Source organism: Dipteris shenzhenensis, chromosome 5 (assembly GCF_047967505.1).
Source record: "Dipteris shenzhenensis isolate YYH24624 ecotype China chromosome 5, Dip_SZ_1.0, whole genome shotgun sequence".
Classification (NCBI taxonomy): Eukaryota; Viridiplantae; Streptophyta; class Polypodiopsida; order Gleicheniales; family Dipteridaceae; genus Dipteris; species Dipteris shenzhenensis.
The window spans coordinates 27,572,234-27,596,104 of NC_141600.1; the positions used below are offsets into that span (position 1 = coordinate 27,572,234).

At 42.6% G+C, this 23,871-nt stretch overlaps 1 protein-coding gene across 1 annotated transcript; it reads left to right on the plus strand.

Annotated features, from left to right (window-relative positions):
- Positions 1–18,568: 18,568 nt before the first annotated feature.
- On the plus strand, positions 18,569–19,491 carry LOC147901812 (cytochrome P450 93A3-like). Its single transcript, XM_087375124.1, has 2 exons — positions 18,569–19,220; positions 19,315–19,491. Exons 1-2 carry the CDS (start codon positions 19,011–19,013, stop codon positions 19,489–19,491), a joined length of 387 nt encoding a protein of 128 aa, XP_087231250.1. The 5' UTR covers positions 18,569–19,010.
- Positions 19,492–23,871: the final 4,380 nt, after the last annotated feature.

Here is a 23,871-nt window from a genome sequence, read left to right on the forward strand (position 1 = left end):
GTTAATCGTTGCTATATAGCGACGTTTACCAGTGTCGCTATATAGCGACGATTAACAGTGTCGCTATATAGCGATGTTTCAATCGTCGCTATATAGCGACGATTAACAGCGTCGCTATATAGCGACGGTTTATAGCGACGCTCCTTTTCCAACGATTTTAGCAACTTTTATAGAGACCTTTGCGCTCGTGAAAAATAAAAAATTTAATGTAAAAAGCGTCGGTATTTCCATCGGAAAATGGCCTATGCCTTGTAGTGTGACATGGCCCTGGGGTCTCCAGAGACCAGTGTTCGAAGGAGGAGGAGGAGGACCACCCCTAGGACGCCAACGAGGTGGCGGAGGAGTCGTGGTAAGGGGCTGTGGAGTCCAACGGGGTGGTTGAGGAGTCGTGGTAGGGAGCTGAGGAGTCCAATGGGGTGGTTGAGGAGTCATGGTGGGAGGCTGAGGAAGAAGGCCTTTGGCTTTGGAGCGACATTCATCGTCAATATGCCCAACTCTCTGGCAATGCTGACAAAACCTATTCTTTTTGGGAAGGGAGTGCCAGGCGGGTTTACTACTAGAGGGGTTAGGAGTAGGAGAGGGCTTTCTGGAGCTAGGTTGATCTTTTGAAATCCTGGAGAGAAGAGCCCCCTCTGAAGCAGGAATGCTATGTTTTTGGTGGACCTGAGAGTAAAGACAAGCATAACACAAAAGTTGATATTCAAACTCATAAAAAGTAGGAAGAGAAGGTTGAGAAATGATTTGTTGCATAAAACTGAAATACTTGGGGGGAAGTTTATTTAAAAAGAAAGTAACTTGGTCATCCTCGGATTTGGGAGGACCAGTTGTGGCAAATTCAGCAACTAACCACCGGTAATCTGCTAGTTTAACCTTGAGATCATCGTCAGCAAGAATCTGGAATTGTTGGAGATCATGGTCAAGATTGATGCGACGAGTACGATCTCGAGCTGCATAGCGATCAGTGAGATGTGCCCATTGCTCAGAGGCAAGATCAAAATGCTGTAATTGAGAGTGAAATTCAGGTAAAAGACCTTGCATAATTTCAACAATGGCAGTGGCATTACGATGTCGCCACGAACGAACTACCTGAGGAGGATAAACATGAGGATCAGGTGGCGATTCGGTACCTTGAATGATTTCCCATAGGTCTTGAGAATCAAGCACATGGCGCATAAGATTTGACCATGTGGTATAATTAGACCCATTAAAACGAGTCATATCAGTGAAAGCATGTTTGGCTGTTGCAGAGACAGGGTGAGGGGAAGAAAGAGAATGATAGGGAGAAGCAACCGATGGAGGCAGAAGAGAATTTGGAATAGTAGCAGAGTGAGAAGAAGGGAGAGGTGGCATCACTGGAGGAATAAAAGAATTTGAAAAAGGTCCTGAGGGGGAGGGATGAATATGAGAGGCGGGATAAGACATGAGAGGTGAAAAAGAGGCAGCGGGAGAGATAGAGGGAAATAAACTATAGGAATCCAGTGGCATGGGAGAAGGAGGAGGATGAGAAACCACCGGAGGAAAGATGGCAGCGGAAGAGATGAGAGGGATGGGAGGGAGGGAAGAATGTGAACCGAAAGCAAACTCATTGTCAGACGCATTTATCCTTTCTCGTCTGCGAGTGTTCACATGCATGTAAGGATCTGTGTCCTCGTGATTACTTGTTCCTATGCCTTGCATAACAGAAGGAGTTGCACTAAGGGAATAGGGCATCATACCTTTCACTGATTCTTGTGGAATAGGCACTGTCGAATAATCCAATGTTCTCATGCCGGCCTGTCCTCTTTCGTCAGGGGATACTTGTTCTTCGTTGGCACCGAACTTGAGATGTTGCTTAGCTTCTTCTGAGTTGAATAGAGGTCCTTATTGACGTATTGGAGAGAACCGTGGAGAGGTAGAGGCACGAGGTGTGCGGGTACCTGCTTCAAGTTCCTTCCATTTCTGGAATTCAGCAAATTCTTTAAAGAGTTTGGAGAGGTATTCATCACCTTCAATCCTAGCAGACTCTCTCTCGACATATGTCGAAGGTGATGGTTGAATAGAGGTTGATTCAGGCTGAGATCGCTTCGGGGAAGAGGGAGAAGACATCTTCAGATGATGATTTATCTTCCAAGCTTTCCAGATCAAGGCTCAGGTGTCGATTGGCACACCTGGCTCTGATACCATATAAAGAAAATACTTGGAGACAAATAAAACAATACTGAAGACAATTAATGGCTGAAGAAGATATATATATCACAAACGGAACTCCGTACAAGTGAAGATATGAAAGAAGCTCTGGAGGAAACAAATGTCAGTCTTGACAACTGTAGTGGACTTCTGCACTAGCTCCACAAGTTGAAACTGAACCAAATCTGAGACAGCAAACTGATGCAGGGGTTGCTGCAGATTTGGAATAGAAAGAACATAATCTGGAGCAGAAGTTGGAGGTAGATCTGGAGCAGAAGTTGAGGGCAGATCTTGGAGCAGGAGTTGGGACAGATCTGAAGCTAAAAGAAGACAGATATGGAGCAGAAATTGGAGCAGATCTGATGCAGAAAGAAGGGTAGAACTGAAGCAGAAAGGAAGGCTGATCCGGAGCAGAAAAGAGGGCAGATCTGGAGCTGAAAGGGGGACAGATCTGGAGCTGAAAGGGGGACAGATCTGGAGCAAAAAGGAGGGGCAGATCTGGGGCAGAAAAGAGGGCAAATCTGGAGCAGAAAGGAGGACAGCAGAGGAGGCAGCCAGGAGGCAGAAGTTGAGGCAACAGAGGAGGCAGCCAGGAGGCAGAAGTGGCTCAGGGTGTGCAGGAACCTCTGGAGCTGGAAGAGAGAAGATAATTGAATACCTAGCCCCCCCCCTTTAAATAGGAAGGGGCTTTAAGTCGGTCAACCAACAGGCTGACCGACCTGGTCAGATTTGACCGACCAGGTCAATCTGGTCGGCCAGATCTGGTCAGGCCAGAAAAAAACTTTTTTTAATAATTTTTTATTTTGTTTACCTCTGAACCGGGGCTTTTGACAGTTCTTTGGTTGTGGTTTTTGCCTTCGATTCGGGGTTTCTTTGACAGGATTTGGAGAGGCACCAGTGGTGTTTGTACCTATTTATCTTGTCCTGGAGAATTGGAGATTGCCTGGCTTAACATTTTCTTGGTACGTTGCATCTCTGAGTGGGTTCGTAATGCTCTGGTCTCGCTAGCTCTTTGGTGTTTGAAGGATCGATGGTGCTGGCTGTGCCCTGGAGCCCAACGTTCAGCATGGAGGAATTCCTCTTTCACGAGTGTCCCATCTAGATCAAATTTCCAGCACTTCCAGTTTGGCTCACTGATGCTGTTCAGTGGATTGCTTCTGCCCTTGGAAGGGTGCTGCTAGTTCCACCCCCTCCGAGAAGGGACTCTGGGGTGCGTAAAGCTTGGGTTATGTGGGACAAGAGTTAGGAGGCTCCTGATTTTCATGTCCATCTTGCTTTTCGGGTGATGGAGTCCTGCATCAGTGAGTTCGGTTTGGCCCACATCCATACGCTTGTTATGTCTCTAAAGAGACTTGTCATTTCGCAAGACAGTGCCCAAAGGAGGAAAACATGAGGCTGGCAAAGGGTTCAGTGGATGGTGAATCGAGGGAGGCTCCGGGTCGGCTCCAGAATAGGAATGTTCCTCTAGGTGCTGAGAGTCAGGATCAGAAGGCATCTGTCTCTGAAGATGGTGATGGTGCACATGAAAGGGTTTGGTCACCCTTGAAACTGGGCAGCATAGTCAGGCGGATATCGTGGCCAAGGATGCTCATAAATAGATCATCTCGAATTTTATCAACCCCTGGAAACTGGTCTCCAAGAAGGGTAGGGTTGTTGAGGCTCCCCTCTCTCTTGGGGAAAACGTCTCAGAAGAGGGGAAGTCAATCTTGTCTTCACCAACTCAGAAAGTGGATGAAGATGGTCGTTGTCAAGAGCAGCCTCCTACTCTCAGTCCAAATGACAAATGTTGTTCCGGAGGATGGGTGGAGCAGATCTCAAATTCTCCTGAGGTGCAGGATGCTCTCGTTCAAAAGGTGCATGTGTGGGCTAATGAGCCCCCAGATAGGGAGTGCAGTCCTCTCACAATGGATGAACAGATGCCGGATGCTAATCATTGCAAGCGTCTTTTGGAGATCCAGAACAAGATTTATCCTTGTGAAGGTAAGCAGAAGCTACCCTCAAGAGTCCTGCCAAAGAGGATTAAGGAGGTCAGCTCCCAAGTAAAGAAAACCACATTTACTATCTTTGGGATGATGTCAAAAGCCTTCACCCAGTGAGAAGAGTTGCCTGATGGGGAGGGTTAGCGTGTTGACTTGGAACTTGAGGGGGGGTTGTTGTATGCGCAAGCAAAATTGTTGTATGGAGCTGATTAGTCGGAAGAAACCAGATGTTGTTTTGTTGCAGAAATGCAAATGTGCCAAAGATGATGGACTTTGGTTTGCCTTTAAGCAAGCTAATTACTCTGTTGTGGTCAACTGCCCAAGCAGAGGTAACGGGGGTACTGCCATTGTGGCCTCTAGGGGTTCTCTTTTTGTGTGGTAAGCATGTATGCTCCGAATACTATAGGGCAGCGATATAGTTGTTGGAATGCCCTCATGGACGCGCATTGGTCGTTTTAGGAAATAACTATCAGGTGCCTAAATCGGTGGAAGAATGTGAACTATCTCGACCCAATCATACCTAGCAAAATCTTCCAGAAGTGCTAAGTGCCAAGTGCTAGTATTGCTAAATACTTTATGTGCTAAGCACTAGCATTGCTAAGTCCTAAGTGTTAGGATTGCTAGGTGCTAAGTGCTAAGTCCTAAGTGCAAGTGCTGGTCACTCCTAGCATAGCAGTGCTAGTTCATAGAGTAGCAGTGGCAAGTATGTCGACCTACTGGTTTACCATGTGAAAATGTACTTCATTCCAAATGCATCATCAATACATATTCTCTATCACTAAATGTGAAAGAAAGGAGGACTAAGCTTGGAACGTGCAGAAGAGATGGAGTGGGACCATCACATACAAGAATGTATGAAAACAATTCTGTAACTATTGAGGTCACCACTTATTCTGGTAAAGATCAATACAAAATATAGTGATCAATTCATTTATAACAACCACCGTGCTATATATGAATTAGACCTACCTGCCTAACAGTATAAGAAATCTGCTATTTGCAAGATTTTAATTTTTAGAGGCATCCAATCACAAGCCTTGGTGATAAGGGAGTTTCTCTTCATGAGGTTAATAATCCCATGAGAGACACAGAACATAATGAAGGCCTAGACACGATCCCATGTGAGATGTGTAGCACCTTGAAGACCACTTTTGACATCCCTATAGCATTGGAAGAAATAGATGATGATGATCACCTCACCACTTTCTTACAAAGTAAGAAGAGATAGGGATCAAAATGGCTAAAGAGAAAGGATTCAACACCTTTATCAGAAAGAGGACAAAAAAAGAGAGTAGAAAAACTTGATGGTAAAATCCTTAACACAAGTAGCGAGAGCTTAAGAATTAAATCTTGTTTCCTTTAAGAAGCCATAAATGAAATCAACCTTGATCCAAGACTATTGTTAAATTCAAGGTAATTAATTTGATACTAATCGAATAAGCACACCATAGATCTATAATGGAGCCATCTACAAGTATGATCATAAAATAAAGGGGTCATGGGCTTCAAAACCATCACAACTGCATGAGAAATGCAATAAGATAAACCCAATCAACACAACATGCTGAGGGGAGCCAAATCAATGGAGGGTCCATAATCATGTTGTAGTGAAATAAATGAAAATGTGAATAAGAAAATTTGACAGGTCTCAAAGTCATCACAATGCGATAAGAGAGTTTCTAGATTGATGGAGGGACCCTAATTGCATTGTGATTATATGAACTAAAAAGCAAATAAGAAAGGCCCGACAAGTCTCAAACAAGTCTCAAAATCATGACCAAAAGTTTCTTGATCAACGGAGGGTCCCTAATTATGTTGTGATGATTTAAATTTAAAAATAAATAGGAAAAATATGACAGGTCTCAAAATCATCACAATGCAATAAGGGAGGCCCTAACCACGTGATGATTAAAAGAAAACAGTAGATAAGAAAACCGACAAGTCTCAAAATCATCACAATGTGATAAGGGAGTTTTAGGATAGATGGAGGGGCACTAATCACGTTCTAATGATCTGAATGACAAACATAACTTAGTGGGAGGGGCCTTAAATCACATTGCAAATAAGAAAAACCCAATATGTGTCAAATTCATCGCAATGCAATAAGGGAGTTTCAAGATTGACAAAGCCCAAAGGTCTCAGAATCATCACAATGTGATAAGGGAGTCTCACAATTGAAGGAGAGGCCCTAATCTTATTGTGATCATCCAAACAAAAAGTGACTAAGAAAAACCTGACAGGTCTTGAAATCAACATAATGCATTGAAGGGAGTTTAAGGATCGATGGAGGGGCCCCAATCGCATTGTGGTGATCTAAATGAAAAAGCAAATTACGAAAACCTGCAATTCTCGGAATCATCACAATGCAATAAGAGAGCTTCAAAATACATGGAGAAACTCTAATCATGTTGTAATGACCTGAATGACAAACATAATAAGATGGAGGGAGTTCAAAATTGACAATGGGGCCATAACCAGTGTGGATGAAAACACAATTAAGAGGAACCTAACAAATCTTGGAGTCAATAGAATACCATGTTGGAAGAAATACCAAAGGGATGGAGATCACACATATTCAAAACTCAAAGGAACCAATAGGATACCCTATTGGAAAAACAATCCGAGGATGTGGTGCATGTGAATATGAAAAACTCGATAGGTTTTGAGATCAGCAGAATACCATGTTGGAAGAATAATCAAAGGGGATAGATCTCACAAAGTTCAAAGGAAGAAATTAGGGAGCTCGCATAGACGAGGACACAGGGCTGTGAAAGAGGGTGGAGCTCAAAGGGGTTAGATGGAAGACTATGGGATAGTTGCAATGTAACTACTTGTCTCATTCTTTGCATGCCTTTAATAATTGATTAGTACACTCAAGAGGCATGATTAGTAAATCCTTGTTTTTTATAGCATTGTAATATTAAGTAGTATGCCATCATCTCTTAAAGTAATTCATATTTGCATGTGTTGTGATTATCTACACGACAACAGTAGGTCTTAGCACCACTTAATTACAATATACTCTCGTGATACCATTCATGTTTTAGAAAAGAGAAACATGTAAAGTGGAAACATATGATTGGTGATAGAGACAGTCCCAAATCATGAGAGGACTTGAAACTAGTGAAAACCAAAAGACCCTTCTGGCCAAAACAAACCCATTCTGGCAAGGTGATCTTACCAAAGACACCATGGGTGCTAACAAAAGCAGAAGAGGCCAAGGTGAAGAGTGTTATTGAGGGTATGAAAACCCCCACTGGGCATGCATAACTTAAAGGGTGCCTTTACTTCAAAAGGGAGACTAAGTGGTCTAACGTCACATGATTGGCACAAAATGATATGGGTAACCTTATTCACTTGCAAAAAAAAATTGAACTCTTGTTTCAATTTTACTAACACATGATTGTTACTATATTAAACACCGTTGGTGGCTCAGTGTCATGCACAACCATAAAAAGACACAGTCCTAGGAAATTATTCGAACCAGTGCTTATCGGATGGGGTGCCACTTTTCCGCAAGTCAATAAAACATGGGTTGAGATGCGTGTAAAGTATTGTGCCCATTGGATATGCTTTGCATTGTCGATCAAGCATTAAACACTGTTTTTGCCTACAACCGTCAAAAAACACGGTCCTAGGTGTGTTATTCGAACAAGTACTTATGGGATAAAATGAGCTCCCTTTTTTCCTGATGCCTCATTGACCTCCTCCATTCCCATAACACATCGAAATTGTTAATTCTTCCAGTGGACCGAATCCATCATTCAAGTTGTTCGGAAGGGACTTTGTTCTCTGTTCTGATAAGTTTAGGCCTAGTTTGAATAAGAGAAAAGGGTGTTGCAGTGCCTTATTTCATTCATGAAAAGCGGTCAAAATTACATGGCAGAGGGGTGCTAATTCGCAGCAGCAGCATCACATTCATGTACATAATGGGGGGCTTCCTAGCACAAAACAAGCCGTTATTGATGCATGAAACAGGCTAACTGATGCACAAAACAAGCCGACTGAGCAAGAGAGACAAGGAGAGAGAGCATGCGGAGGGGGAGAGAGAGAGAGAGAGAGAGAGAGAGAGAGAGATTCATGCAGGCACTTCCGAAGGCCCGAAGGATTTTTGTGAGGGCAGACTTTCCAAAAGGATTCACGTTGTAGCAACAGCAGTAGGAAACGATGCAACTCCTAGCCATCTTGTGTCTTTGATGCCATCCTCGCATGCGAAGGTCTCTTCGATGGGGTCATCTATGGTGCTCCTGGATAACGCTTCTCTGGTGGTCCTTCATCAACTCTCTCTCTCTCTCTCTCTCTCTCACACACACACACACACACACACACACACATACACACACACACACATGTAGTTAACAGTGTAGCACTAGGTTCTTCCTAGAATAATCTGCTCTTTGATGGTTTTTGTAGGGAGAACATAAAAGCGTATATCCACAACTTGGAGAACAACCATTAGATTGATTGGGTGGTATGAAAGAGCTTAGTGCAAGGTCTGAAAGCAAATGATGAGGTAAAATAATGTATAAATATTCATCTTGCATGTAACTCAATGTGATGTCCACTTTTTTTTATGTACTCTAGTTTTAATAACATGTCACGTCATTTTTTAAAATTTTTGATTTTTTTAAATCTTACTTTTTGACTCAATGTTTTGTTTTAGAAGAGCCTCTTTTTTTTTCATGTTTTATCCAAAATTATCTCACAAAATGAATTTGAACAGTGCACTAGTCCAAAATTAATGGAATAGGTGTTTTTATGGGAAAATGCAAAAACTATGGTGTTAAGAAATCGAAATCCTGCCCTTCGGAGACAAGAAATACAGGGCAAAATATGGTTGTGAAGCTATTTGAATATATGGGAGACCGTGGACAAATAGAGAAACAAAAAGAAAAGGAAATATCTCGTGAACAAGGAGATGCAATGTTGGGAGTTCCTTAAAATGTTAAAAACAAAGCTCAACCTCTTCATTACTCACAATATCATCGCTCGGTGGCAGGCACAACAGTTCAAGGACTATGCCCATGTTTTTTGGGAGGTTAAAGTAGGAGATATGACTAGGGAGGAAAAATAACACAACATTGGAGAATTTGGGAATCTCCCAAGTCCCACTTTCAAGTAAGGGGTTAAGATTTGAACATGTGACAAAACCTTGGACCCTAATTCGAAAGTGGGTAATGCTTTGCATATTTGTGATGTATTAAGTAATGCTTTGCATATTTGTGACACTTTTGCAGTCAAACCAGGTTCTACAACCAATATAGAGGCAAATGACTTTTACCTCATCAAACGTATTGCACAGAAGGAGGCGGCTAAACAAGACCATGTGGATGAATAGGAAAATGAAATTCCCAAACGATCATATTTCATAAAAGGTTTGTTTTACTACCAGAGAGATGTCTATTCCTTCACTCTCCTTTCAAATATGCCCCCACTTCACATACTATCACATCTTGTATGTTGTATCAAGATACCCATGCCGTATATCCCCCATAAAAGAAATATGTATTGTATTACATCGGAGACGTATGAGGCAATCAATAATAGCATGCCTTTTGAGATCTAACTTTTTTTTGGTAATACTTGACATTTTATAAACTTTCCATTTTTAAATGGTAAACACACACACACTCTCTCTCTCTCTCTCTCACTCACACACACACACACACACATGCATGCACGCATGCATGCATACGCGCGTGCACACACACACACACACACACACATGGAATGACATTGAGAAAATGCAGAAAGCTTTTTTGCATCAACACTTGGGTGTGAAGGTTACAACACCATACTCATTATTGCTTCTTGAGACAGGACACATGCCCATTGAAATTCATGCTTTGGTGAACGTAATGCAATATATTGTCCAAATAAAACAAATGACTAATGGTAGACTACCCCAAAAGGCATGGGATGTGAGCATGAAGTTGCAAAAGAATCACAAAATCAGACATCTGTCCACTAGATGGGGATTGGATATTTGCAACTGGTTCAATAGATGGAATGTTGGAGCTTATTTGACTATGCCACCAAGGCAGTCGACATACATCAAGCATACATCACTTCCAGATGTCTCTCTTAGATGCACTCCATGATAAATGGTGGATAGAGAAGAGAGAAAAGCTCGAATAGTATTAGGCATACATCAATCCCTCTTGTTGGTCTTTGTATGAACAAGAAGATGCCTCCACAAAGTCCTACATACACACACACATCCCGCTTGTTTACTTGCAGAAACTTGGCGTGGTTCCATACCCGATCACATACCCTTGTGATAGGACGGGGTGGCTAGCATGTCGATATGTCTCATGCCCCTAAAAGGGACCCCTCAGGGCCATATCGACAATATCCACCACTAGCATGTCGATATGGCCCTTAGAGGTTCCCTTTAGGGGCATGGGCCATATCAACATGCCAAATTTAGTCCAAACTAAAGTACAGGTAGCCAAACAAGAGGTCTCTTATAGTTTATAGACATAGAGAGTATGCCACCCAGCACATAACATATGCTAACATATAAAACACGCACATTAAGGATTTGCATTACTGTACAGTGCTAGCACAGAACATATGCTAACTGACACAGAACCTATGCTAACAAGCATAGAATAATATATACTTTGGAAGTTGACTAGCACTGAGAATATGCTAACTAGCATGGAGTATATGCTAACTGGCAAATAACATATGCTAACAGGCATAGAATAACATATGCTCTAGAAGTTAGCTAGACCAAAACATATGTTAACTGGCACATAACATCTGCTAACTAACATAGAACATATGCTAACAGGAGTACAATATCTCTAGTTAACTTAAATAGAACATATGCTAACATGCATAGAACATGTGCTAACACGCATGGAACATATGCCAGCTAGCATAGAACATATGCTGCCTAACACATAACATATGCTAATAGGAAGATAATGTATTCCACATAGCAGAGAATAAATGCTAACTAGAAGAGAACAAATGCTACCTAACTCACAACTCATGCTAGCAAGCATAGAACATTTGTTGCCTAACATAGTACATATAGCAACAGTCATAGAATATATACTAAATAGCAGATAATAGATGCTATCCATTAATATATGCAACCCATAGATTTTGAGTGTTGCCTACTACAATTTTCCAAAGATTTCCTCAATTTCAATTTATGTGATGCAACAAACACAATAATCCCAGCACATGTAAATCATAGCATATATTGAATAAAGAGTGAGAATGACATATACTCGAGAAGTTAACTAGACTGAAAATTTGTACATTTATAAACCTGTATAATTACACCAATTAAGAATAACATATAATTACACCAATTGAGAATAGTACATTTTATCCGACTGTTATACATTGTGCTGTGCATAGTATCTAAAAACTCTGAGGTGGATTTGATGAGTGAGACAGCGGTTGATACAGAGTTGCCACCAGCTGATGGGGTGGGCAAAGGAGCTCAAGAGAGTTCGGAGGTCGATGCCAAGGTTTCCTGTCCCAACAAGGTTTCAAAGAAACCGGAAGAAGGACGGTCGTACGCGGAGGTGCTCTCTAGTGGTTCGCAAGGAGGGTTTCCTCCGCTTTTTGCAGCGAAAGTTGAAGTGCTGCTCAGACAAGAACTGGAGTGGAGAACTAGAGAAATGGAGAGGAAAGGTATCTTGGATAATGGTAAGGTGCACTCGGTGGTCTGTCAAGTGCCGATCGACCTGGTTAAGGAGTGGCTTGCGAGAGGAGGGGTATATCTTTTTTTTACCACGACTGAATCCCGATGTTGGGTGAGCTTGGCTAGTTTCTTTTGTCGGAGTGTGATATCCTGTCATCTCAATTCTCTATGAGGTTTGTGAGTAAAGGTTTTTTCTTAGTACGTTGCATCTCCGAGTCTGTCCATAATGCTCTGGTCGCTAGCTCTTTGGTGTTTGAAGGATCGATGGTGCTGGCTGTGCCCTGGAGCCCAACGTTCAACGTGGAGGAATTCCTCTTTCATGAGTGTCCCGTCTAGATCAAATTTCTAGCACTTCCAATCTGGCTCGGTGATGTTGTTCGATCCAGATTGCTTCTCCCCTGGGGAGGGTGCTGCTGGTTCCACCCCCTCTGAGAAGGGACTCTGGGGTCCATAATGCTTGGGTTATGTGGGACAGGAGTCAGGAGGCTCTTGAATTTGTATGTCTTGCTTTCCGGGCGATGGAGTCCTGCATCAGCGAGTTTGGTTTGGCCCATATCCAGACGCTTGTTATGTCTATAAAGAGACTTGTCATTTCGCAAGATAGTGCCCAGAGGAGGAGGAAAACACGAGGCTGGAAAAGGGTTTAGTGGATGAGGCTCCGTGTCGGCTCCAGAATAGGGTTGTTCCTCTGGGTGCTGAGAGTTAGGATCAGAAGGCATCCGTCTCTGAAGATGGTGATGGTGCACCTGAAAAGGGTTTGGTCCCCCCTGAAAGTGGGCAACCTAGTCAGGCCGGATCTCGTGGCCAAGGATGCTCATAAACAGCTCATCTCAAATTTTATCGACCCCTGGAAACTGGTCTCCAAGAAGGGTAGGGTTGTTGAGGCTCCCCTCTCTCTTGGGGAAAACGTCTTAGAAGAGGGGAAGTCGATCTTGTCTTCACCAACTTAGAAAGTGGATGAAGATGGTCGTTGTCAAGGAGCCAGATGGGCTGGTTCATAGGGCAGCGGTATAGTTGTTGGAATGCCCTCGTGGATGAGTTTTTTGATGCATACTGGTTATTAGGCCATGATTGGAATATGACTGTGAGTGATTGTGACAGATCTCATGCCAGGGGAAGTATTTTGGGTAAGGAACGTGATGCCTAGGAGAGTTTATGCCTAACCTGGAGTTTATGCCTAACCTGGGGTTTATCGGACTGTGGAGACATTGACCCTGAGGGAATGCTGGGTTTCACTTGGAATAATCACAAAAAGGGGAGTGATTTTAGGGTGGGACGGTTAGACAGACTTTACTACTCAAACAAGGGTGCTGGATGAAGCCCCCCATCAGAGGTGGCTTAATTTCTAGCTCAGGGATTTCTGATCACGCCCAGTTGGTGTGGTCTTCCTCTATTTTGTTACCCATTGCGAGGTCCCTCGATGTGCCCTTTAAGGTTGTAAACAGTTGGCTGTAGGACAAAGAATTTTGCAGGCAGATAAGAACAATTTAGAAGGACTTTACCCGAACTCAAGTTGACCTGGGATACTGGTATGTGGGGTATTCATAGCTTTGCCAAAGGTTGGGCTAAGCAAGAAAGAGACAAATTCTGCAGGAATGATTCCTTGTTGTCTTTGATTTGGGAATCCCTTCAACTGCCGGTTTGGGCTAATCCCAGGGATGTGGTGGTATCTACATTGCTAGTAGAGTGTAAGATTGCTATTAAGGAGCTGGAGGTGGCTAAAGTTGAAAGGGCCAACATTCCAAGTCGCCAGGTGTGGTTGAACGTAGGGGAGTGTCCTTCCAAAATGTTCTTCCACGCGGCTAAAAGAAAGCATGTGGGTGAGATGAATGATAGGGTTCAAGACAAAAGTGTAACTAGCTTTTGGCAAGTCGCTGGAGTTTTCCAAAAAGAACTTGTTGCAATAGTTGGGGCCAAACCAGCCGAGGAGAGGAATTGGAAAGAAAATGTAGATAGGATTTTGGCCTGGATCACGGTGAGAGTGTTGGATGATCAGAGAGCCAGTTTAGCTTGTCCTTTTACTCTTCAAGAATTTGAGGATGCTTTGAGAGAAATGAAGAAGGACAAGTCTCCCGATCCTGACGGATTCTCAGTTGAGTTTTTAAGGCACTTTTGGGATCTTTTGAAATGGGACTTTGTCATATGTCTAATGCCTCAGGAGAGAGGGGTACTCTTTCTGAGGACATGAATGCTGGGCTTCTGAAGATGTTCCCCAAAGTGTCCAGACAGGCTGAGAGTTGGCGATTGGAGGCCAATCACTATGCTTAATGTCTCCTACAAGCTAATTGCAAAAGCTCTAGCTATCAAGGTGCAGACTGTGTGCATGCAGATTCTGGATAAAGAACAAAATGGTTGCATTAAAGGTTGGGATATCTTTAAAAACATTCTTAATGTTTTCTCAGTGTGCTGGATTATGCGGTGTCAAAATGTATGGCTTTGGGTGTGGATTTTGACAAGGCGTATGATCAGATTTTGTGGGAGTTTATCAAAGTGGTTCTTGATCATTTGCGGTTTGGTGCTGACCTGGTCAAAAAAGTTTGTACTCTCTTTGGAAATGCCTCAGCTATCTTGTGTATCAATGGTGGTGTGGTGGGCAAGTTCGAGCTATGTAGGTCTACCCATCAAGGGTGCCCCTTGGCTCCATTGCTCTTTGCTATTTGTACGGTACCTCTGATTTGTGCTATAAAACAGTCAATAGATTTGGGGAGGATGAGGGGAGTCAAACTGCCTCCCCAGAAGTAGTTTAGTCTGCAAATGTTTGCAGATGATCTGTTGACCTTTGTGGAATCCAAGCAGAGTGTGGACTGTTTACTGCAGGTCTTGCAATGCTTTTGCTTGGCCTCAGGGTCAATATGCAGTCTGAATAAGACGTATGTATTACATATCTCCTTTGATGATTTTCCGGGGGACTAGGCCGCTGCTCTTCCAATAAAGTGGATCCCTGGAGGGCAAATTGTTCAGTACCTGGGAGCCCCTTTGGGGTTTGGCCTCTCTTTGCGTCAACGGTTCAATTGGGTGAAGGACAGTATCAAGCTGATGCTTTAGCTATGGAGTGGGGTTGAATTGGGGTGGAATGCTAGATCCCTCCTTGTAAAACATGTGTTGGTTTCCTCTACCGTTTATGTGGCGTCAGTTTGGAGATTCAAGACTTCACATTCGTTGGAAATTGAGAAAATGCTGAGGGCTTTCTTATGGTTGGAGGATGGGGTGTGAGAAGGTTGCACTATATTCCCTGGAATCTGTTGAAGGCTCCAAAAAGTGCTGGTGGCCTGGCTCTTCCTGATATTTCACTTAGAAGTCTGTCTTTCATTGCTAAATGGTTGCCTAAGCTTCTTAAAGTTCGGCTCCATGGTCCGAGGTGTCCGAGACTTTGTGGCAAAAGCAAGTGGGATTAGAACCGGAACCTGGGGTAACCTTTCTTGGTATGACAAATTAATGTCATGGCTTCCAGTGAAAATCCGAGGCTCTGAGCTTGTGGTGGCAAGACTGGTGGAGGCCTGGAAGTCCTGCATGCCTATCGTGCAATGGAAGGGACGAGACGGGCTAAGAGGGGATTCCAGCCTGTCTGAAAGTATCTTGTGGAGCTTAGCAAGAGCAGTGGAAGGGAATGCATTAGTTGTGGTTGACATCCAGAGATCTAGGGCTCTATATAGAACAGGAGTGAAATGTTGGATTGACCTTTGGGATGTCAGTCAGGCCTTTTGGAAGCCCCTGTGAAGTGTGGCGCAAGAGTTCGGTCTCACTGCATTGGAAGCTCATTTTCTTTCTAGTATAGTGGTTGCTTTGCCTCAATCCTGGCCTTCCAACTCTTGCCCTTCCCGTTAATGGCGGGAAAATCACTGGATGGTTGGAAAGACCATTTTATCAAAGATTTCAGCTAGGGTATGCTACAGAGAGCGCTTGAACAGGAAGATGGAGACTCATGACCTTAATTCACTATGGAAAATCCATAGGTCACAATCCTAGAGAGCAAGGGCTATTGAAATTTGGAAGAGTGTGCTCCCGGGGAAGTTTAAATTCCTCTTGTGGAAGATTATGCATGGTTGGCTCCCTGTCAAAAGTAGATTAGCTAGATGGATGCAACTAAACCCTTTATGCCCGTTATGTGGTCACGCGCAGGAGAAGATCCAACACTTATTGTGGGATTGTTTTGTAGTGGGTGAATTGTGGAAGAAGATGGAGTCTATAGCATTCGTATGGCGGGGTTGAAGGCTGTCTTTTCTTTGGGTATGAACTGGCGTCTTGCCTTATTGGGGGAAACAATTTGGTTCCCCTTGACATTAATGTGCTATTGGCCATTCTTACGAGCTTCCATGTTAATGGCGATCTAGTCCATAAGGAATCGGTTGGTGTTTCGCCCTTCTCTATATCTAATACAGAGGCTACCTCTGCTGCTGAATGAATGTAAGGAGAATGTGTTGGATTTGGGCGGGTTGGCTGCTAAAAAAGACCAGCTGGTGGGTTGTATCCTTCAGGATATTGCTAGTTTCTGGCAATGATGCTCTTTTACTGCTTTAGCAAGGTAGGCCATAGGCGTGAGCCCTTTGTGATGGCCACTTTTTGTAACTGGTCTTATTTTGCGGGATTGACCACTCCCTTTTAATTCAAGTCGGCTTTTCATCCCAAAAAAAAACTGCTATACGTTTACAAAATCTACATCTTCTTTATAGCATGAGACACACTCAAGCTCCCATCATCCAACTTTGTGTCTATTCAGTTTGCCAATGAAAACTCAGGACGGCATTCTATAAGTAGCCATTGCCACAGCCAATCTACAATCATGTTAGTCAAGTATCCAGTGAGTTGTGAGTCTGCCAGGTCTTCAAGCTTTGGAATTATGATACAGCATTGGCGTAGATTTTTAAAACATTTTGTATGATGAGTCATCAATTATCAAAGTATTACTCCTGTTAAAACAATGGCAACCTGGCCCAAAAATCCTCCAAACACTTAAAATGGGCTTGTATGTTCCAAGTACGGTCATTGAACCCTCTTGCAATTGACAACCTTCCTGGCTAAAAAGATGACCTTCTAATTTGGCAGCTTGGTCTGGAAATGCTACCTGCACTAGCCGTTGTCTGGCCGTTCACAACTCTAGATAAAAACACTGAAATGCTCGATGCACCATATCAAAAAATGTGTTTCTTCTTTACAAACCCATACATGCTCATGCCAATTGAATGGCACCTCTGTCATCCAAGTTGTGTGCCTAGGAAGTAAGTCCCCTGCCCTTAAAACATAGAGCATGACACCATTCAAGTCCAATATGAGCACTCTATGATCATTATCCTTTGCAAGTGGCATAAGATATACGTTAGGGACAACATTTTCCAGGACGGGTAGCACTCAAACGATGTCCTCTCTGTCTTCCTCTATTGGTAGTTGTCTTTTCTCTCATGGCATCGTTTTTTTCTTTGGTTTTCCAAGAGCGAATAGTGTCTTTTTTTCTCCCTGGTTGCCGAGGATACAACAATATCTTTAACTCCTCATGACACACTATGGTTGGTATGTGTGCACATGGAAAGAAATTACGAGGCATGTATGCTTGCAAATACGCCAAACCAAACATTTGTGGCACCCACGCAACACACGACACCCCCTCCTAACCAATCAATGGCAATGTATACGAAGGGAGGTAGCTAGATAACTAATGTACAACCACTAGGAGCAAAGCTTCCTACAAAGAAAGTTGCAGTACTTAAGCACAACAATAAAAGATTTTGAGCCATGCAAGATAGGAAAGGGAGATACTTCATTATATATCTAATTGACAAAATGGAGTTTTTACTATCATTGTTCTTACAAAACACACCTCTTGGGGATCTTACAAAAACACATCTCCTACCATCCAAGAAACTATGAACCTCATAATTTATTGCATGCACGAGGTTTGCGGGATTTTGTTGTGGGGGATTTGGGTGGGTATTTTTGATGCACCTGATGTGCGCTTGACTTTCTTTGCAGGAGACTCTCGAATCATTGTATGGTCATGTCCCTTCTTCCTTGATAATTTTTTCAGGAGGTGAGCCTTCTGCATCTTCGATCTCCTCTGGGGTATACCTTAGCAGGTGCAAGATCTGTGATGAGGTTGTCAACCATTTTCGACAGTTGTCTGCCACTAGAATTCCTAGGGCTCTCAGTTGCATTCTTCAACTTCCCTTCAATACATGCATGCTGCACCTTTGTCTCCTTTGCATCTTTCAATTTAGCTGGAATTCCCAACTGCAGCAGCAAGGAAGCTGATGAGTCATCCATGTCTTCACCACCACACACAACCCACAAACTATCTGCAAGCATTCTTCAAGTCAGCCAAATTTTTAGGAGAGCATCTGACTTGGGCTAACAGTTTTAGCCATTTGGGCTACAAGCCCAAGGCCGTAACTCGCAATGTCCATCAAACGTCGTAAGCACTCAATAGGATGACAACAACCGTTCTCCAAGAACCTACAAAACTATATACAATGAATCTCCAACTACGCGCTCCTTCTCTGGTTCTTTCAGGTACCATCATGCAGCTCTCTTCCTTGTTGCGCAGCTACCTGCTCATCCCTACCTCCCTTAACCTTCCTTATCCACCCCTTTCGTTTCTTCTCCTCCCAACCTTCCTCTTCTGCATCACAGTTTCTTTCCTCTACATCAGAAAATTACGTCGCCCTGCACCTGTTAATTTGGATCCTGGACCTCTTCCCCTACCCATCATCGGTCACCTCCACTTGCTGGGTGTTCTTCCTCGCCAATCTTTCCATCGTCTCCGCCTGCTATGGCCAGAGAAATCCTTCAAACACACGATCACGTCTTCACCTCTCGACCCCAAACAGCAGCAACTATATATACTCTCTTCGAAGGTTCGGATATTGGTTCTGCTCCTTACGGCCCTTACTGGAGACGGATGCGGCACCTATGTGTTATGGAGCTCTTCAGCAATAAAAGGCACGAGTCATATAGGGCTTTGAGGGAAGAGGAAACGGCGCTTCTAATGCTATCCATTCTCGAAGATAGCAAGATGGGAGGGGAAGTACCGCTCCTTTCACGATTGAGGTGCACCTCGAATAATATCATCTCCTCGTTGACTGTGGGTAAAAAATTCTGTTAGTGGCTCCAGAGATGCCTCCAACCATATCGTAAATCTCTTGAATGAATTGGTATACCTCCTTGGCGTATTCAATGTTGGAGACTGTATCCCATACGTGCAATGGATGGATCTTCAAGGCTACGTGAAACGCATGAAGGTTGTTGGTGAAATGCTCGGAACCACCTTCCAAGAAATTATTGATGATCGGCGCGAGCTGAGGAGAGCAGAACCAAGCTCTCCCAAGGACTTGCTAGACGTGCTGTTATCTATCGTGGCCGAAGAAACCCAGCCGGATGTGCCAATTACGGATGATAATATCAAGGCAGTCTTACTGGTAATAGACTGAAAATTTTCATGGTTGTCTCATAATTTAGAAAATGTTCTGGTGTTCGCAGCTCCTTGTCTAATCCTGCTTCCTTTCATTTCAGGATATGTTTGCGGCAGGCACAGACACAAGTTCCGTTACAATGGAGTGGGCAATGTCGGAGATCCTGAGTAAAGCAACATGCATGAAAGAGCTCCACGAAGAACTAGATTCTGTGGTGGAAGCTGGGGCTGCTAAACGTGCATGCATTCGAGTGGTCGCTCCCACTTCATGGAGGTAGAGTGGACATGAGTGAGAGCTCAGGTCTTACTGTTGACATGGCCTCGCCCCTCCTTGTTATGGCTACACCAAGACTTCCTCCTTATCTCTGGGTAATCTTCAGCTTTTCACTCACATGTTTTTCCTAGAACTTTTGAGGTTTTAAGCCCAAAATATAAGTAAAATATGAAAATTTTCAAAATTGTAAAGACAAATCTCTCACGTATATTTGAAAACTTTAAGTTTCATTATATAAACTCTGTTGGTTTTCTATGAATATTGATTTAAAGGTGGCAAAGCCTAAGGATGTGATGTGTGAAATCCTAACAAAATAAGGCGTTCTAATGTGTTTGTATAGCATAATTATAGAATTGTTATAGGCTTATGCACTTGCAATGTTGGAAAGACAAGATCCTAGCATACACCAATAGCTCTTTTCCAACTAGGACATTGAGGCCTACCTTCATGAACCCCTCTAGGCTTTTGTTATATGAGATGTTTTGCACTAGGTTTGACAATTTTGTACAATTCATCTTTCCTCATCATTGCGTTGTTCAAATTGTATTTTCATTGCAATCTTCATCTTCCCTCATGTTGCAACAAGAAGTGTTGCTTTTTCTCATTTGAGCACTTCAATAATGCATTTCTTTCAACACATTTTAGTAATCGTGTATTGTATTTTTATGGGCTTGCAATGCTATAAAGGAAGGATGTTAGTCCCAATCATCTTCCATAATTTAATTGTATGATTTATTTTCTTGTGTGTGGGAATGTGCATGACAATGGAGCACTACAAAAGTTCAAAACAGTTAATTTAGTTGTATAGTCCTTGAGTTGTTTTTTTAAAGTCGTGTAGACATACATCTCAAGGATTTTCAGCCTCTCGTCTCGTATAATTTTGAAATTTGATCTTCAACTTTGGTCTTGCCTTGCCAAAGGCTTTTCCATTGGACTTACTAGTGGACTTCCTAGTGGATCTTCCATTCTTGTAGGGTGCCCAACTGAACTCAAATCACTCCCTTGTGGATTCTATGGATTGGGGAATGGTTACAGGTAGTTCCTACCAATAAAGATACATACTACATAATAATACTCCAAACTACGATGTGGTATGTATGTTTATGGTGCGGTAGTATTTATGTCTACAGTGTTGCACCGCCGCCACCGCATCATCGGTGTCAAGGGATGAGGCTCATGCATGCTTATTGGGAAGATAACAACTGTTGGCATTTGTAGCATATAAAATGTGTACTAGAAGTTAGCAGATATAACGTCACAATAGATGAATAGTCCCTACCCTAAGATTATATTTCTCAATAATCGATTGGAGTCTCTATACACCTAAAAAGGATAGAAAAAGTGTTCATTCGAGCTTGGAATCAATTTGTAAGTTCTGTTTCCTAGATTTAAAAGTATCATGTGTTGGTTGCGTGGCTCCTTTTTGTTGGCCTCTATGAGCCCACACATTGATATGAGTAGCATTTTTAATAATCATGGACTTTTTAAAGAGTTTATTTATTCATCCAAAGTTCATTTCCATTCATTTGGCTTAAGTGATATTTACAAATTTGATGCAATATTTAGGGAGCTACATCTTTGTATACACACTTTGAGTGCCTTTAGAAGCCATGTGTCCACATCCACCATCTTGTAGCCCATCTAATATCCATGTTGCAAAAGAACAAAACACAATGGTCATGGAGAAGTGGAAGAGGGGGGGGACCGGGACCCCAACCCTTGTTTTGATAGGGAATGTGCAAGGGGGATCAAGAATCAATCAACTGTAGAGACTATTTTCTTTGACAAAGAATCCATGGTCATATTGAGGTTGTAGCAAATGATGCTTGTGAGCTTGGGGTCTTGGTTGGTAGCTGTTGGTAGCCAAACAAAGGCTACCACATGGCACTGTGGTCTCACGCTGGGTACGAGGTCCCCAAGCCCACCGTCCCATAGCCATGCGTATGGTCCACAGCTTTCCAAAAGTCTCAAAAGGGGACTACTATGGAGGGCTCAAGGGGTTAATATATTCAAGGCTCTTTTCCAATGACAATTTTTTTTAAATTTTCATACATGTTTGATCGTTTGAGAGAATAAAAGTATGAGAGCATGTACATTAAGCCTTTGGAGCTCATATATTCATGTCCAAGTTTGAGATGAAAAAAATCAATGAAGAGCATTTACATCAACTGTTTCGTCTTGAGCCAAGTCTAACGTGCCAAACAAGTCTATCTCTAACTCTATACCGAGTTGATCTCCTATATCATCATCGTAGTCTAGCATCGTACGTTCACCTAAAAGTACTTGATCATCTTCTTCAATAAAGTGTGGTGATTCTTGATGATCGTTGTCTTCTTCCTCAGTATCATGATCTCCATCTTCCTCCCGTGCGATGTCATTATGTGCATCTTCCTCTTGGCTCATATTGTGATCTTCATCTTCTTTGCTAGATTCATCGGGATCAATTGGATCCGACATTGGTAGTGGCATCTCCATATCCACATCTCTATCTTCAAAATTTTGCTTACTTCACGTGTGGTGCAACTTGGATCACGTACCACCATCTTGGATCAGAACGACCCGGTTGAAAAACCACCTATATTGAAGAAGGATGCCAAATGTCGTCAATTATATATATGAAATTATGCTTAAGTACATGTATCAATGGATCTTTAAAAACGAAAGCTTCGATTAATTAAATCATTAGTATGCACCTGCTCACAGTGCTCGGGAAGAACAAAAGTATCACTTTCATCGGTCCAATGTTTGGTGGAGTCTATTGCAAAGAAACCGCTACTATCTTTTCTCACTGTTGCATGGGGATCGTTGTAAATAGTTCTAAACCATTTTACATCAAGAATGAAAATACTAAATCGTATGAAATCAACTTCATAGATTTCTCATATGGTTTCACAATAATCCAACTGTGAGGAGAGAAGATTGGTATCCGAAGCACTTGCTCGGCTATCTTATGTGAAGTTAGCCATGACTCCACAATCATACGTGACTCTCTTTGAATCGATGCGTTCCACACGAAAATGTCATCCATATGACCATAATGCATTGCACTTTTTGTACTGTAAAAAAGCATCATTAAAACAACAAAGATGCATCTATTTTATAGTGTATATTACCACAAATAATTACCTAATTACATCAAGAGGTAAGAAACTTACATGCATCATACATCCAGATGATAACTCTCGCTCATGCTCATTTATTGTCTCTCCATTCGCGTTCGGCTTTACGTAGAGCCAGTTGTAGCCAATCAAGTGACATGTGAGTGGGGAGAAGAGCCAAATCCCGTGGATATGGTTGCGATCGCCTCTACATTACTCCGAATCTCGTCCTTGCATTTATTCTTTCTGCTTTGGCCACTTCATATCTCTCAATCCACTTTTGCATCTCAGGGCTATTGAGGATACAAAACTTATTGAATTTCTCCATTTTCTCTTCCCTCATCTTTCTTTTAATCCCTTTTCCTTGGGGAACCTCGCCAATGATGCGATCATCATCCTTGTTATGCCAAGCTTGCGGCATATCGGGATCCATGGATGCAAGAAACTCCGTGATATATACTAATGACTCTTGCACAAGCCATCCCTCTGCCATGCTTGCTTCTGGTCTTGCTCTTTGTCTTACAAATCCCTTCAAAGTTTTCATAAACTGCTCAAGAAAAACATCCATCGACTATGAGCGGTACCTGCAATAGCCACCTCATCAACTACGTGCACAAGCAAGTGGACTTGAGTTGTCATAATGCTCGAGGGAAAGTGCTTCTCAAGCAAGCATACGGCTTCGATGGATTCCACCCTAGCCTTCTCGATGCTTGATATGGAGATCTCTTTTTGAGATATCCGCCTATTTCACATGTCCATGTAAGATATTTTCATAATCAGTCTACATATTAATCAACTTAAATTGAAGAAAATGCAATCAATGCGATTTGATAGTAAGCATACCTCACAATACCACTGATCTTGAATATAGCATTTCTAACATCTTCTTGTAAGCACCCTTTTATTGTAATTGGGAGGATGAACTATCAAAGCAACAAAGAAGTCATGTCAACAATATAAATAAATAATTATGCTAATGCATCACGATTATCGGTACACTAATTCTCCAGCTTAGAATACCTGTAAGACCTTGTGCCAATCATGGGACTTGAGCCCACTAAGCTTATTGTCCTTTGAAAATGCTCCTTTCAAGCAACGCATGTACCTTGTCGGTGTTTGAAAAGAGGCAATGTCTGCCTTGACTGCTGCCTCCTCTCTCATAGAGAGAATCCACGTTGCTTTCGGGAGGACAACTTTTCCCGAAGCATGCACTTGGGGCCACAAATGAGACATCCTATTCATAGCATGCAAATCTTCTCGCACTCCTCTCGAGTCTTTGAAACCAA

Excerpts from the sequence above, each read along its gene's own strand:
- LOC147901812 (XM_087375124.1), top strand. The coding sequence starts at position 19,011 with ATGGATCTTCAAGGCTACGTGAAACGCATGAAGGTTGTTGGTGAAATG. Across the intron at positions 19,221-19,314 it reads ATATCAAGGCAGTCTTACTG|GATATGTTTGCGGCAGGCAC; the intron begins GTAATAGACTGA and ends CTTTCATTTCAG.